The sequence below is a fragment of the Cebus imitator genome, unplaced genomic scaffold (assembly GCF_001604975.1).
Source record: "Cebus imitator isolate Cc_AM_T3 unplaced genomic scaffold, Cebus_imitator-1.0 Scaffold30, whole genome shotgun sequence".
Lineage (NCBI taxonomy): Eukaryota > Metazoa > Chordata > Mammalia > Primates > Cebidae > Cebus > Cebus imitator.
Window position 1 is genome coordinate 279,387 of NW_016107345.1, and position 17,821 is coordinate 297,207.

At 38.4% G+C, this 17,821-nt stretch overlaps 1 protein-coding gene across 4 annotated transcripts in view; it reads right to left on the bottom strand.

Annotated features, from left to right (window-relative positions):
• The window catches only part of PIK3CB (phosphatidylinositol-4,5-bisphosphate 3-kinase catalytic subunit beta), a 182,873-nt gene that overhangs the window by 81,742 nt on the left and 83,310 nt on the right, over window positions 1-17,821 (bottom strand). For all 4 annotated transcript variants that reach the window (XM_017523692.2, XM_017523694.2, XM_017523693.2 and 1 more), the window contains 4 exons: window positions 13,862-14,085; window positions 9,615-9,794; window positions 7,762-7,932; window positions 6,798-6,875 (listed from right to left, as the gene is read on the bottom strand). In XM_017523692.2, the coding sequence (XP_017379181.1) occupies window positions 6,798-6,875; window positions 7,762-7,932; window positions 9,615-9,794; window positions 13,862-14,085 (653 nt within the window). The remainder of the gene's footprint in view (window positions 1-6,797; window positions 6,876-7,761; window positions 7,933-9,614; window positions 9,795-13,861; window positions 14,086-17,821) is intronic.

The window sequence follows — 17,821 nt, forward strand, 5'->3', positions numbered from 1 at the left end:
GACAGGGTCTCACTCTTTTGCCCAGGCTGTAGTACAGTGGCACAATCTCGGCTCACTGCAACCTCCAACTTCTGGCTTCAAGCAATTCTCCTGCCTCAGCCTTCCGAGTAGAGTAGTTGGGCTTACAGGAGCCCCCCACCACATCTGGCTAATTTTTTATGTGTTTTTAGTAGAGATGGGTTTTCACCATGTTGGCCAGGCTGATCTTGAACTCCTGATCTCAGGTGATCCAAACCACCTTGGCCTCCCAAAGTGCTGGGAGCCAAGGTGGGTTGGATCACCTTGGGAGTGCTAGGAGCCAAGGTGGGTTGGATCACCTTATGAGCCCAGCATGCAATTCATACTTTCTCTGAAAGTTAGAAGACCCCTTTCCTACCAGAGCTATAAATAGTTATAAATAATGCCACCTTGTGGATTTTAGGCAACACTGAGTTCAGGCTTCTGCTGAGTATTAATTAAGATGTATACATGAAAGATGAAAACATCACAAGGATAGTCAGGCCCAGTGGCTCATGCCTGAAATCCCAGCACTTTGGGAGGCTGAGGCAGAAGGATCACTTGAGCCCAGGAGTTCAAGACCAACCTGGACAACACAGTGAAATCTGGTCTCTACAAAAAGTTAAAAAAGAAAAAAAAAAAATAGCTGGGTGTAGTGGTGCATGCCTGTAATCCCAGCTACACAGGAGTCTAAGGCAGGAGAGTCTCTTGAGCCCAGGAAGTCAAGGCTGCAGTGAGCCGTTTATGCCACTGCACTCCAAACTGCATGACAGAGCAAGACTCTGCCTTTAAAAAATACAAAAATCAAAAAGTCCCACAAGGCCAAGGAACGATTGACCAGGACGCTATATGCTACAGAATTCCAAGCACTCCCACAGAGATGGAAGACGTTCAAGTACCAGGCAGGCACAGTGATAAGTCAACCCTGAACATGAGATTTTCGTTATAGACCTCATACAGAGTCATGTGTCCTGTATGATCTCTCAGACTGCAAATACGATGGATTAGATGCCTGTGATTAGGTTGTACTATATGACATTGTCAGCTTTAAGGAGGGCAGATAACCTCAGTGAGCCTGACTTTCTGGCTGAATGCTTAAGAGAGACTCAGCAATTCCTAGCAAGAGTCAAAGCATGAGAAATTTGATGTGTGAGAAATCCTCCAGATTCAAAAGTTAGAGAAAGTCACAGGGCAAGGATCTGAGAGCTGCCTCTAGTTGCAGAGAGAAGACCCCAGTCAACAGCCTGCAGGGAATTGGAGACCTCAGACCTACAATCACATGCAACAGAACTGGGCCAACAACTTGAATCAGTCTGGAAGCAAATTCTTTCAGAGTCTTCAAAAAGGAGTGCAGCCAAACTAACACCTACATTTCAGCTTTGTAAGACTACATAAGCAGAACCTAGCTACTCCATGCCTGCTAAGCTAATAAGCAAATGCTGTTTTAAGCTGCTAAGTTTACGGTATTTTTGTTACCAGCAACAGAAAACTAATATAAGAGGCTATTACGAACTTTATGCCAATAAATAATAACAAAACAAATTCTCTGAAAGATAAAAATTACCAAAACTGACACAAAGAAACAGAAAATCTACCTATGTATCCTTTAAATAAATTCTGAATTTCTTTTTTTCTTTTTTGAGACAGAGTTTCACTCCTGTTGCCCAGGCTGGAGTGCAATGGCACGACCTCAGCTCACTGCAACCTCCGCCTCCCAGGTTCAAGTGATCCTCCTGCCTCAGCCTCCCAGTAAACTGGGATTACAGGAATTTGCCACCACACCCAGTTAATTTTGTATTTTTAGTAGAGACGGGCTTTCACCACATTGGTCAGGCTGGTCTCCAACTCCTGGCCTCATGTTATCTACCAGCCTTGGCTTCCCCAAAGTGCTGGGATTACAGGCATGAGACACTGTGCCTGGCCCTAAATTAAATTTCTAATTAAAAACCTTCCCACAAAGAAAACTCAAGGCTCAGATGGCATGGAGTAAGTTCTATCAAATATTTAAGGAAGAAATAATACCAATCCCATGTAAACTTGTTCAGAAAATAAAGCAGGGGAAGGCTTCTCAACTCATTATAAGACCAACATTATCCTAATACCAAAATCAAAGAAAGACATTACAAGTCAAGTACACACCAATATTCCTCAATTTTCCTTATGAGCACAGGCAATAAAACCCACAACAAAATATTAAAAAATCAAATTTAATAATGTATTAAAGAGCTAACACATGTTGACCGAGTGGACACTATTTCAGAATATGAAGGTTGGTTTCAACTTTTGAAAACCAATGGATTAAAATATACAAATCAAATGATCATCTCAAAAAATGCAGAAAAAGTAATCAACTTTTTCTGAAAGGATAAAACTTTTCAGCAAACTAGGAAGAAAAGAAATTTTTTAAACAAGGGGCACCTATGAATAAGGGGCATCTATGAAAAAAACTACAATTTAATATTATATTTAAAGTTGAAAGACTGAATGAATGCTGTCCTTTAAGATTAAGAACAAAATCGGTATGTCAGGCCAGGTGCAGTAGCTCAATCCTGTAATCCTAGCACTTTGGGAGGCCTAAGTCGGGTGGATCACCTGAGGTCAGGAGTTCGAGACCAGCCTGGCCAACACAGTGAAACCCCATCTCTACTAAAAATACAAAAATTAGCTGGGTGTGGTGGCAGATGCCTGTAATCCCAGCTACTCGGGACACTGAGGCATAAGAATCACTTGAACCCAGGAGGTGGAGGTTGCAGTGGGCCAAGATTGCGCCACGGCACTCCAGTCTGGGCGACAGAGTGAGACTGTGTCTGGGGGGAGTCTACTATAATAGTTAATTTTATGTGTCAACTTGATTAGGTCACAGGGTGCCCTGATATTTGGTCAAACATTTTTCTGGGTGTTACTAATGAGATATTTGCTCAAACATTATTCTGGGTGATTTTGGATGTGATTGACATTTCAATCAGTAGACTGGGTAAAGCAGACTGCCCTCCCTAATGTGGGCTAGCCTCATTCAATTGGCAGAATACCTGAAGATAAAGACTGACTCTCTCCAAGTAACAGAGAATTCTTCTTGCTTGGCTGTCTTCTAGCTGGGACATTGGCTTTTTTTCCTGACTTGGGACTCTTAAATGAAACATCAGCTCTTCCTGGGTGTCAAGCCTACCAGCTTTCAGATATGAACTACACCACTGACATTCCTGGTTCTCAGGCTTTCAGATTCAGACTGGAATGCAACCACTGGCTCTCTTGGGTCTCCAGGTGCCCACCTCCATAATCATGTATATCAATTTCTTATAACAAATCTTTTATAATTTTTGCTTATTTATATGTGATATACAGATATAGATATACATATTATATCCTATTGGCTCTGTTTCTCTGGAGAACCCGGGGTAATGAATTTACTCTTATCACTTCTATTTAAAATTGTACTGGGAGTCTTAGCCAGTGCATGAAGGAAAGAAAAAGATTTCAAAAGAAAGATGTAAAACAGCCACCTTTCTTCAGATTTCGCTTTAACATTCTACTGGAGCTCCTAACCTATGTAACAAGGTATATCGACAGGAAGATTATGTCTAATTACATTTAATGTACTCAAATTCAACTACATAATCCTGCTGGGCAGAAGAAAGAAAAAAAGAACTATAGGCCGGGCGCAGTGGCTCATGCCTGTAATTCCAGCACTTTGGGAGGCTGACGCAGGTGGATTACAAGGTCAGGAGATCGGGACCAGCCTAGTCAATATGGTAAAACCCCATCTCTACTAAAAATACAAAACTCAGCCGGGTGTGGTGGCACATGCCTGAAGACCCAGCTGCTCGGAGGCTGAGGCAGAAGAATCACTTGAACCCATGAGGCGGAGGCTGCAGCAAGCCAAGATCGCGCCACTGCACTCCAGCCTGAGCAACAAAGTGAGGCTCTGTCTCAAAAAAAAAAAAAAGAAAGAAAGAAAGAAAAAGAGAACTACAGTGCTAGGTAGGGTGGAGTGAGGTACATACATTAAATACTACTGGCATTAAGGCCATTAATTCTCTCTATGAACATAACAACTGCAAACAGTAGAATCAATCAAGCTTGATAGCTGACAGAAGTGGCAAACATGGACATAAAATGTCAATGACTTTATTAAGTTTCTGACCACTGACAAAGGAATAATGCATAATGCTTGAAAAAAATAAAGCATGAATGAAGGCTTCTTGGATGTTCTTTAGGAAGAAATTAAATAAAGGGCTGCAGAGAAATATCAACCATAAAAAAATTAAAGAACTAATAAATTATCTATAGAAGACAAATATGATAAACTGGCAAATTAGAAGAACAAATAGAAATTCCCATTTGTTACTACGTAGATTCTATAACTATACATACAAATTACTAAATAAAACTATATATATATAAAATATTCCATAAAACTTGAGGGTAGATTTGACTCCATGTGATTTTTGCCTTTAAAAATGAAACCCTGGTCTGTCATGGTGGCTTGTGCCTATATCCCAGTGCTTAGAAAGGCCAAAGCAAGAGAATTCCTTGAGGCCAAGAGTTCAAGACAAGCCTTGGCAACAAAGCAAGATCCCATCTCTATAAAACTAAAAATAAAAATAAAAATTTGCTATAAGTGATGGTGTATACCTGCAGTCCTAGCTACTTGGGAGGCTGAGGTAGGAGGATCACTTGAGACCAGGAGTGAGCTATGATCATGCCACTGCACTACAAAGGGTGACATAGCAATACAATGTCTCTAAATAAATTTTGTTAAAAACAAACAAACAAACCTGAAGGAAGTCTGTTTACTAATCCAGAGGACTGTCCAACATGTATTATAAAGTGAATAAATCAAGTTATAGAACAATGTATATAGTATCATCCCTTTTGTCAACAAACCAATTGACAAATCACAGAAATAAACACAACCAAAACCCATTTAATTCCCATATCATAGATTTATATATATAAACATTCACAAAGCTTGTTAACTTTGAATCCCTTATGATGGTAAGTAGACACCAGTACACCTTTTTTCTTAATCATGTTTGCACTTCTTCTCCTTCCTTTTTTTTTGGCAGGGAGGGAACACTAGGTCTCACTCTGTCACCGGGGTGGAATACAGAGGCACAATCTCAGTTCAGGGCAGCCTCGACTTCCCAGGCTCCAGCGATCCTACCACCTCAGCCTTCCTCATAGCTGGGACTACAAGTATATGACAACACATCCAGCTAAGTTTTGTATTTTTTGTAGAGTTGGGGTTTTACTATGTTGCCTAGGCTGGTCTCAAACTCCTGGACTCAAGTGATCTGCCCACCTTGGCCTCCCAGTGCTAGGACTACAGGTGTGAGCCACCACATCCAGCCTGTTTGCATTTTTTTATTTGTTGCAAAAATTAGTCATGTTATACTTTTGCAATTGAAAATTTTAAATTAAAAGATAAAAACAGGATTATCACTAAAATAGAAAATAGAGGTTAATTGGCCATAAACACAATCATTAAAAAGAAAAATCTAGCTGAAAATATTAAAGCAAAGCCTTTATTTTAATGACAGCTACTCAAAGAATCTTCTTCTAAAATTGTATATATTTAAGGTATACAACATGATGTTTTAATATAGAGTGAAGTGCTTACTACACAGTCAAGTAAATTAACACACCCATTACCAGACATAGTTACCTTTCTTTTTTGAAGAGTACCTAAAATCTACTCTCCTGGCAAATTTCCTGTATACATTATTATTAACTGTAGTCTTCATGTTGTATATTAGGGCTCCAGAATTATTCAATTGAGATAATTACCTTTGAATTACTTCTCTCAACTTTCTTCACAGCCTCACCCACTTGTCTAACAACCAAAGGTAGTAACCACCCTTCTATTCTCCCCCAAAATCTTTAATGCCCATGTACAAAAGCAAGTCATTGGTACTTTTTGGCAAGAGGCTCCTGAATATATCTTCACAGCAACAAACATTTCAAACAAATCAAATTTCTTTCTTGGATCACACAAATTATTCACCTAATTTCCTACCCAGCAAAATAGGGAAAATAAATGCTTTATACTGTGTGGGACTGAGCAATAAATCCCCATGTGCTAACAACTTGTGGTCCGTAACGTAATAATCTATTTTCTTCCAGGAAATGGTATTAGATGTTCTCTGTGCTCAGCAAGTTTAAAATGGGGGAAAAAAAAAAAGACTGAAGGAGGGGTTCAATGCAGCTCTAGGTAAAGCTGAGAGAGGAGAGTAAGCTTGCAGAAAAACATGTGATTTATAGCTGTGGCTTAAATATCACTTGCTGAAATATAATTAACATATCCATCATCACACACAGTTACCTTTGCTTTTTTCAATGAGGAGTGGTAAGAGTGCCTAAAATCTACTTTTCTAGCAAATTTACTGTATACAATATTATTAACTATAGTCTTCATGTTATACAGTAAACCTCTAGAATTATTCAACCAAGATACCTCTATCCTGTACCTTTGAATTATTTCTCTCAACTTTCTTCAGAGTCTCACCCATCTATATTATATATTTCTTCTATATAATATACAGAAGAAATATGTAACATATACTGGAAAAATAATCTCAATCTTTCCAGTAGATCCCTAACAATTCAAAAGTTGTTGAATTTTTAAACAAAATTTTTAAATAAAAATTCTTAATAGTCTTAATAATAAATTACCATATTCTGTATCATGTAATTGATCAATATGGGTAAAATTCAAACTCCAATGTGACATTCTTGAGCATATCAGTGAGTCATTCAAACACTGGAGCAGATAGCAAATCCAAATCTTAGTGGGTACTCACTTTTACAGTTTCCTCTGTGTTAAGTTTATTTCCCTTAACCAAGATAATTTGGAAAGGGTTGTTATTTTCCCAAACATGCTGTAAAAGAATAAAAAGATACAAATTATTTTAATGAAAGAAATGAATATTCTACGCTAGCAATGAAATTGTCATCAGTTCTAATGTCTGTTGGCAAAATTATGAAAATAGAGCTCTGAAGTAACAACTGAAAGTCATATATACTAAATTAAATATTATAACTCCTAACACTTGGCTTTCATGGCAAAACATACGCAGCATTCCACTAATGCTAAGAGATATCACTAAATTAAAAGCATTAACAAATAGTAATAAAAGCTTTGTATAAATTAAGTTGAACATTTATATTAATGCAGAAATAACATCAGCAAGGAGCAGTTAAATATACCATTTGTGATGACTGAGTAACTGACTAAAAAGTGTTAACTGTTCAAATAAAGACAAGCTTAAGATTTGCTTTATACAAATATATTACATTCTCAAAAAAAAATAGTGCCCTTCACATATGTTTAATACTAAAATAATTCAGTATTAAGAAAGCAGGTAAATTACACCAAAAACACTATCATGGTTAAGCTGATAGAAATGAAATATACTGGTTAATTCAATTATTTCTGCACATCTAACTTTTCTACTAGAATGTCTCCAATTACTCACTGAAGTCCTGTATTTAAATCAAAATCTCCTGTATTTAAATCAAAATTTGATGGCATTTTTCTTTAGCAGAAAAAAAAACACCAAAAATATAAATGGCATATTTACATTTAATTGCGCCTTGAGTAAAAATAATATCTACAAAGATAATTTTTAAATAAATGATAGATTTCTGGCAAATATGCATTCGTTTCACAAGAGAAGTGAGCAAAGGAAATACGTGTGAAACTTATGTAAACTAACACAATCACATGCCTTTTGGGGTTGCTAAAGGTTCAGAAATAAAACTTACATAAATAATTCGTGTTTTCTTTGGTGGTAATGGAAGAGGAAGATTAGATGAATTTCTATTTATGGCAGCCTCTATGGCAATCATTTCCTGTTCATACATTTTCTTGATCTTGCAGCATTCCACAAGTATAAAATGGGGCAGCGTCCTGTTCATTACACAGTTCCGGATATACTATAGGGGCAAGAAAAAGGAAGGTATTGATTTTCAAGCCAACACCTAAATCAATAGAATAAAATTAAGCTGAACAACACCATATCAAATGCACCGTGAAAGTATGTCTTAAACCACAGCTGCATAACAAGAATATAATTTTTTTTTTTTTTTGAGACAGGGTCTCACTCTGTTGCCCAGGCTGGAGTGCAGTGACATGATCACAGCTGACTGCAACCTCGACCTCCTGGACTCAACTGATCCTCCCACTGCACCCTCTGGAGTACCTGGGACTATAGGCCTGCTCCTAGACCTTGTATGTACTAAATCACAAAAATTAAGGGCCATACCAGAAACGTGGGAAGATGTGTAACATCACATTACCTACTAATAAATTATAGCTCCATGTTCTCAAAAACACATCACTTTATATTTGGCATGCCTATATCCCTCGTTTAAATAACAATAATATCACAAAACGACAAGATTTTCCTAAAATTCTGTAACTACTAACCTCTAACTGGGCACTTATAATAATATGCCTTACATAATGACTATTTTTCAGTCTTCAAGATATTTCAACAAAAACATCTTCATGTTATTTGAAGGCAAAGCCAAGGACCTCGTCTTTAAACAGTATACCTTATAGAGGGATGGGTGCTGCACTGCACCATAGCATATTTAAACTACACTCTACTCCAAAAATAATCTGGGGCAATTCAGTACTGTACAAAACTATTCTCAAATAATTCTTAATTAAATAAAAATAAATATCCAAATGATTAAGAAAGGCTTTTGAGAATGGTCAAACCTAATGCCTACAAAATTCTTGCCATACATGGAAGTAACAAAAAAAAGGGAATGGGAAATTCCATGCACAAATATTTCAGACTAAAATTGAAAAGTTTTCCATTACTTAGCTAATGAATAATCACAAATAAGTTTTTATACAATTCAATGGATGACCATTTAACCAATTTTTAAACTGATTAACAAGTCCCAGAATATTTCACATTTATATCATATAACAAAATAATAAGCATCTATTAACAAACAGTGTCAAAAATTCATAATGATATAAGACAATAATTATAAAACTAACTAAAACAATCAAAACAGCTGAATGCGCTGGGCACAGTGGCTCATGCCTGAAATCTCACACTAGGAAAGGCCAAAGTGGGCAGATCACTTGAAGCCAGGAGTTGGAGACCAGCCTGGCCAAAATGGTGAAACCCCTGTCTCCATTAAAAACACAAAAAGCAGCTGGGCATCATGGCACACACCTGTAATCCCAGCTACTCAGTGGCTGAGTCATGAGAATCACTTGAACCTGGGAAATACAGGTTGCAGAGAGCCAAAACTTTGTGTCACTGCACTCCCGCCTAGACGACAGAGCAACACTCTGTCTCCAAAAAAAAAAAAAAGAAAGAAAGAATACAAACATGTACATACACACATTTGTGCATACCATCATTATGTTAAAATACATATGTAACTGCAAAGGAAAGTGACAAAAACATGCCAAAATGTTAACAATGATTATCTCAGAGGTAAGTACTATTATGAATATTTATTAGTCAATACTGTACAATTTTCTTTTTATTCCAACTGTTCCACTATGGGTACACATTTTTTAAATCAGAAATAACAAATATATATATACCTGTGAACTTCTCTGGTAAATTCATAGATAATATACATACCTGGAACTGAATTAGTGGATGATCACCAAAAACATATTCTACTCTCCCGCTGACTTGCAACACATAATCATAGGGGCTAATTTCATCTTCCTTCCCATGAATAGTCAAACGTTTTTGGATTGCCAATTCATTTACTTTTATAGGATTCATATTAGGAGATACTTGAAAGCTAAACACATCCTAAAGGGGGAAGGAGGTGGGGAAAAAAGTAAATGTTATATTTATGCTGAAAAAATCACTATTATAAACATCATGTAATAGTATGCACAAATGTACATTAACATTTCTATCGGTACATTCTTAACAAATTTTATATGGACATATATTTAGAATGTAGACAAGTTTACTGAAATATAAAGATTTCTGATCATTTGCAAGTCATCTTACTGTATTCATAGTGCACAGTTTCCACAGGTAAGATTAATATTTAACTAAAGGTTAGCATCAGGCATTTTCCAATGAACATCCTTCTTTAAAAAGTCACACAACCTGTAGTTATATTTTGTATATATATTTTTTTAATTTACACATTTCTCACTGGTAAGAAGAGAGCCATACCTTATACTAATTAAACCATAAATTAGTAATTATGTCCAATTTTGGAAACATGTAAATAGAAACATATAGAAATTCTAATCAATGAAAAATGAAGATATAGTTTAGAATTGATATAGCATTACCAAATCTGTTCATCATAAGACTGAATGGGACAGATAACACCTGAATCCTTTCATAATCTAGCAAGGTAATTTCCCATTATATGATCATATACTAAAGATGTAACGCCAGATTCAAACTTTAAAACCTAAACTTACTATTTCACATCTACTTTTTCCAGTATTCTACCTGTTTGGCTGTGTTTTTTATGAGTTGATGCCTGCTATAGACTGAATGTTTCTGTCTCCCCCTACAAATCAATATACAGAAAACTAACCTCTAATGTGATGATATTTGGAAGCGAAAACTTTCGGATGTGACTGAGTCATGAGAGCAGGGCCCTCATGAATGAGATTAGTGCCCTTTTTTAAAGAGACCCCAGGCCGGGTGTGGTAGCTCACGCCTGTAATCCCAGCACTTTGGGAGGCTGACGCAGGTGGATCACTTGGGGTTGGAAGTTCAAGACCAGCCTGACCAACATGGAGAAACCTCCTCTCTACTAAAAATACAAAATTGGCTGGGCGTGGTGGCACAGGCTTGTGGTGAGCTGAGATCGTGCCATTGCACTCCAGCCTGGGCAACAAGAGCGAGACTTGTCTCAAAAAAAAAAAAAAGAGAGAGACCCAAGAGAGCTTCCTCTCCTCTTCTGCCATGTAAGGACATGGCAAAAAGACAGTTATGTATGCACCAGAAAGCAATCCCTTATAAGACACGGAATGAACTGGTGCCTTGATCTTGCACTTCCCACCTTCCAGAATTGTGAGAAACAGGCCAGGCACAGTGGCTCACACCTGTAATTCCAGCACCCTGGGAGGCTGAGGCGGGTGGATCACTTGAGCTCAGGAGTTCAAGACTAGCCTGATGAACATGGTGAAATCCTGCCTCTACTAAAAATACAAAAAATTAGCTGGGCGTGGTGGCCCCTACCTATAGTCTCAGCTACTCAGAGGCTGAGTCAGGGGAATCCATTGAACCTGAAAAGAGGTGGTTTCAGTGAGCCTAGATCATGCCACTGCACTGAAGCATGGACGACAAAGCAAGACTCTGTCTCAGAACAAAACAAAACGAAAAAAACCCTAGAATTGTGAGAAATAAATTTATGTTGTTTACAAGCCATCCAGTGCATGGTACTCTGTTACAGCAGCGCAGCCCAAACAGACTAAGATGGTGCCACACACATCAAAGAACTCAGGCTAGGACGCTGGGAATCATTTTCAGAAGTCTCCTCTTTCCTCCCCGATCTCACCTCCCAACAAGACACCAATGATCTTATATCCCAACGGTTTTCCTGTATTTCAAGCAGTTGTTCAACATCACTTTCAATGACTTCATGAAATATTGTTTATCACTGTTGCCCAGGCTGAAGTGCAGTGGTGCAAGCTTGGCTCACTGCAACCTCTGCCTTCTGGGATCAAGCAATCCTCCCACCTCAGCCTCCTGGGTAGCTGGGACTACAGATGTGCAGCACCATGCCCAGCTAATTTTTGTACATATGGGGTTCCCTCATGTTGCCCAACTTGGTCTCGAACTACCGGGTTCAAGAGATCCTCCCTGTTCAGCCTCCTAAAGTACTGGAATTACAGGTGTGTGCCACTTCACCTGGCCAACCCAGTGTTCTCAAGTTAAATTCTCATCACCTTTCAACACTAAACTGCCCTATTCTACCTCTCCTGACCATGCAGAAATCCTTAAACAGTATTGTAAATTTGACCCTGACATTTTAATGATACTCAAATCCTGACTTAAATTGAACTTTAGATTCAACGTATCTCAGGATATAATGACAAATGGTGCTTTTCCCTAGATAAACTTTCCTGTCTAGAGAAAATTCCTGAAGGTAGACTCTTATTTTCATATCTGTCTTAACAAATACTTATTAACATGTTGTCTAAAAGGAGGCAAAATTGGGTAAAACCAGAGACACCTGGATGAAATCCTGGCTCTACCACTGACCAGCTATGAGGATGGCACAAAACACTAAACTTCTCTTCCTTTCAGCTTCTTCACCATGAAATGGGGTAAAGACAACAACACTTTGTAGGGTTGTTGAGGGAAGTGGAGAATATATGAAAAATATACTGTACCAGGAATTATGCAGGATTAAGCGCTCAACACAGAATGACTGCTAAGTCGTTCAGCACTTACCCTGCGTAACTGGTTGTTGTCATTACTCTGGTTATCACAGTAATTCAAGAACTAAACAAAACATCCAGCAGGCATGGTAGCTCATGCCTGTAATCCCTGCACTTTGGGAGGCTGAGATGGGTAGAACATCTGAGGTCAGGAGTTCGAGACCAGCCTGGCCAACATGGCGAAACCCTGTCTCTACTAAAAATACAAAAATTAGCCAGGTGTGGTGATGTGTACCTGGAATCCCAGCTATTAAGGAGGCTGAGGCAGGAGAATTGTTTGAGCCTGGGAGGACGGAGGTTGCAGTGAGCTGAGATCGAGCCATTGTACTCCACCCTGGGCAAGAGTGAGACTTGTCTTAAAAAAATCCTTGCGTTTCTACCTTAATCTAATGGCAGATCCTAGATGCTAGAATGACTATATTTGCTACAACAGCAACAGCATCATCTCGTTTGTATAAGTGCTATGAACATTCAGCAATGGATGGGCTGTATATGGACTCTATTATCATGCCTACTTCCATATCATTAATTAATTCACAGAAAGCAAATTTAAGAATATGGAAACAAAGAGACCATTTTGATTAGGCCTTTCATATCTTTTTTTTTTTTTTTTTTGAGACGGAGTTTCACTCTTGTTACCCAGGCTGGAGTGCAATGGCGCAATCTCGGCTCACCGCAACCTCCGCCTCCTGGGTTCAGGCAATTCTCCTGCCTCAACTTCCTGAGTAGCTGGGATTACAGGCACGCACCACCATGCCCAGCTAATGTTTTGTATTTTTAGTAGAGACAGGGTTTCACCATGTTGACCAGGATGGTCTCAATCTCTTGACCTCGTGATCCACCCGCCTCGGCCTCCCAAAGTGCTAGGATTACAGGCTTGAGCCACCGCGCCCGGCTAGGCCTTTCATTTCTATAGATGGGGGGAAAAATCACATGAGAAGAAAATATTTGCAATAAGGAACACTATCTAGACCAGCAGTTGGCAAACTTGTTCTGTAAAGGACCAGGTTTGGCAAACAAACATACATCATAGTGGTCTCTGTTATAATCTTTTTTCTTCTTCTTTTAAACATTCCTTTACAAGTCTTTGAGGTATTTTTCTTTTTTAAACGTCCCTTTAAAACTGTAAAAACCAATTAAACAGTCTAGTTTACCAATCCCATTCTAAATCACCATTCCACTGCATCAAAAAAAAAAAAAAAAAGGTGCAAAGAGTATCGCTTTAGACTATTATACATAATCCTAAATACATGTCCATCTTAAATCTAAAATTGTTCTTTATAACAGTGTTTGCTAGGTAAGCGAGAGACACTTCTAAAACTGAAGCTGCATTCAGGTAAAAATGAGAAATTTATTACAAAATATTTCTTAAAAAAATATAATCCTTACCAAATAAAACACTTGCGGTAGCAATTAAAAAAAAAAGAAAAGAAAAGAAGAAAAAAAAATTAATCCTACCTGGGAGTTTTCAAAATGAACAGCTACAATGAGCTTTCCTCCATAAAGTTTATCTTCTAAGTTTTCAGGGATGGATGGTTCATGCTCTGGTGGATATGTTTGTTTTAGCCAGTCCATCCAAGATAATCCCACAAGTGACAGGATCTTTTCCTCGCTGAATTTGCGCATTTTCCTTCGAAATTCATTTACTTCAGGATCCTTCAAGCCATCAAATTCATGGAGACCTAAAAACATTTTTTGAAGGTGTCATTTTCAGTAGCTAACAATAATAAAAAAGAACACAAAGTATATTCAACAAAAACTTAACTTGGATCTTGGGTGCTTGGCTTTTATCAAGCAGATCAAACTAGGGAGGAAAATACCATGAAAGATCAAAAAAGCCAGATAAAGCAATAAATCTCATGTACAGAAGACAAACATACAATTGTATTTTTAAAAAATACAACTCAAAACCTCATCAAGAAATGTAATTTGCTTATCAATTTTACAAAGTAATTCACAATACATATTTTAAAGCCACACATTAAAGATTCATAGTTTTATTTATAAGCCAAGTATTAATAAATCACATGTAAAATATCTAAGACTAAGAATCTGAAAAACAGTTTCAATACTATATTAAAAGAAAACTAAGAATCAAGTTATTATTTAACCTAAAACTTGGTATACTATGGGAATGGCTACAATACGTAGGAGCAGAGAGCATATGGAAAATCTCTGTATCTTCCTCTCAATTTTGCTGTGAACCTAAAACTGTTCTAAAAGATAAAATCTTTAAAATACCAAAAACAAACCAAAGAAAACTTAGTACACTTAAATGTTATAGATTGAATTTTCAGTTCATTGTGATTTTTAAATGGTTATCATATGTTGTATTACTTAGTCAAAAATCCCATAAACGTAAAATTGTTCTTTATTGTTTGGTTGACTCTGAAACAACAGGGAGTTGGGGCACCAACCCCCAACAGAGGAGAAAATTAACATATTCATTCAATAATTCATTCATTCATTGAGAGAGACTCTCGTCCTGTTACCCAGGCTGGAGTGCAGTGGTGCGATCACAGCTCACTGTAGTCTCTATCTCCTGGGCTCAAACAATCCTCCCACCTCAAACTCCCAAGTAGCTGAAATTACAGGCACAGGCACATGTCACTATGTCTGGATGATTTTTAAATTTTTCAGTAGACATGAGGTCTTGCTATATTGTCCAAGCTGTCTTGAACTCCTGCTTGAACTCAAGCAATCCTCCCACCTCAGCCACTCAAGATGCTGGGAGTACAGGTGTGAGTCACCATGCCCGGCCCACATATAACTTTTGACTCCTGAACAACTTAACCACTAATAGCATACTGATGACCAGAAGCCTTACCAAAAACATAAAGTCAGTTAACACTTAATTTTGTATGTTATCTAAGTTATATACCATATTCCTAAAGTAAGCTAAAGAAAACGTTTTTTTTTGTTTGTTTTGTTTTGTTTTGTTTTTTTGAGACGGAGTTTCACTCACGTTACTCAGGCTGGAGTGCAATGGCGCGATCTCGGCTCACCGCAACCTCCGCCTCCTGGGTTCAGGCAATTCTCCTGCCTCAGCCTCCTGAGTAGCTGGGATTACAGGCACGCGCCACCATGCCCAGCTAATTTTTTGTATTTTTAGTAGAGACGGGGTTTCACCGTGTTGACCAGGATGGTCTTGATCTCTTGACCTCATGATCCACCCGCCTCGGCCTCCCAAAGTGCTGGGATTACAGGCTTGAGCCACCGCGCCCGGCCTAAAGAAAAAGTTAATTACTCCAGCTCTCTTCTGATTAGAAAAAAAGAAAATGTTTTTAAGTAAATCACAAAGAAGATAAAATATATTTATTAACTACTTATTAAGTGGAAGTGGATCATCATAAAGGTCTTCATACTCATCATCTTCATATTGAGTAGGCTGAGGAGGAAGAGGAGAGGTTGGTCTTACTGTCTCAGAGGTGGCAGAAGCAGGAGAGTGAAGGAGGTAGAAGGGGAGGCAGGAGAGACAGGCATACTGTATCTAACCTTACAGATATACATCATAATTTCTGACTCCTTCGTTTTTTCATTTCTGTACGAATGTTTATCTACATAGTACCAATCCTACCACTGTTTGCTTTAGTTTCAGTGCTGGTATCATAGAAGGCCCCATGTTATAAAAGAAGTCAAAAGCATTCTTGAATAATCAGAAGCCTTCTGCCAAACTGTTACATGTGAATTTGTTTTCCAGCACATTTGTTTCTTCTATGTCTTCTTCCTCATAATCTGGCACTGGTTCAGAAGCACTCATCTCCATGAAGTTGTCTTCTGTTAATTCCTCTCATGTGGTATTTATTAGCTCTTGGATTTCTCCACTATCTCTATCTCGAAACTCTTCACCATCATGACTGCCTTTTATGCCATATCCAATCTACTTCATAATTTCCTTGATTGGTTGGTTTTGTTGTAAATCCCGTAAGTCATGTACAGTATTGGGACAGAGTTTTCTCCAGCAGGAATTTACTGTTTTGGGTTTGACAGCTTTCACAATTTTTTCTATATCAACAATGGCATCTTCAGTGGTGTAATACTTCCAGACTTTCATGATGTTCTATCCAGATTCTCTTCCATAGAGTACCATGAGTAATGAGCTTTAAAGGTCCTTATGACCTCGTGATAGGCTAAATTAGAGATGTTGTATTTAGGGGTAAGCAGACCACTTTGATGCTTTCAGTGCTGAACTCCAGAGGTTCTCAGTGACCACAGGCATCATCCAATATCAAAAGAACCTTAAAAGGCATTCTGCTAGGCCAGGCACAGCGGCTCACTCCTGTAATCCTCCTGTCATCCTAGCACTTTGGGAGGCCAAGGCGGAGGGATCACTTGAAGGCAGGAGTTCAAGACCAGCCTGGCCAACATGGGGAAACCATGTCTGTTTTAAAAACACAAAAATTAGCTGTACATGGTGGTGTGTCCCTGTAATCCCAGCTACTTGGGAGGTTAAGGCAGAAGAATCACTTGAACCCAGGAGGCAGAGGTTGCAATGAGCCGAGATCGTACCACTGCACTCCAGCCTGGGTGATAAAATGAGACTCTATCTCAAGGAAAAAAAAGGTAGTCCCTTACTGGCAAAGTACTTCCTGACTTCAGAACAGAACACTGATGGAACCAATCCAGAAAAAGGGTTCTCACTGTCCAGGTCTTTTTGTTGTATAACCAAAAGACTGGCAGCTGGTGTTTCTTTTTCCCTTCGAGGTTTGGAGGTTAGCAGCTTTATAAGTAGGGTGTATCACAAAATAGTCTGCATTTGCACAAAACAGTAGTTAGCTTTCCTGCCTTAAATTCGAGTGCTGGCTTCTCTTCTTTACTAATAAATGACCTTAGTGGCTTTTTTTCACCAGAATTAGGCACTTTCATCTGCATTAAAAACTTGTTCAGGTCCAGACAAGGCCGCTCACACCTATAATCCCAACATTTTGGGAGGCCGAAGTAGGAGGACTGCCTGAGGTCAGGGGTTCGAGACCCACCTGGGCAACATAGTGAGACCTCATCTCTACAAAAAATTAAAAATTAGCTCAGCATGGTGGTGCATGCCTGTAGTCCCAGCTACTCTGAAGGCTGCAGTGGAAGGATCACTTGAGCTCAGGAGGGCAAGGATACAGCCTGGGCAACAGAGCAAGATGCTGTCTCAAAAACAAAACACCAAAAATCTGTTCAGGCGGGTATCTTTTTCTTAACGGCATCTGGGAACTCATCTGCTGTTTCTAGGTCAAAAGAAATCATTTATCCTGTTATCTTGACATTTTTTATGCCAAATCTCTTTCTAAAATTGTCAAACCATCCTTTGCTAGCATTAAATTATCCTGCATTAGGTCTTTCACTTTCTTATTGCTTTGTCACATAACTTTGCCTTTTCTTTAATCAGATTAGTCTATACGTATGCTTTTTTTTTTTTTTTTTTTTTTTTTT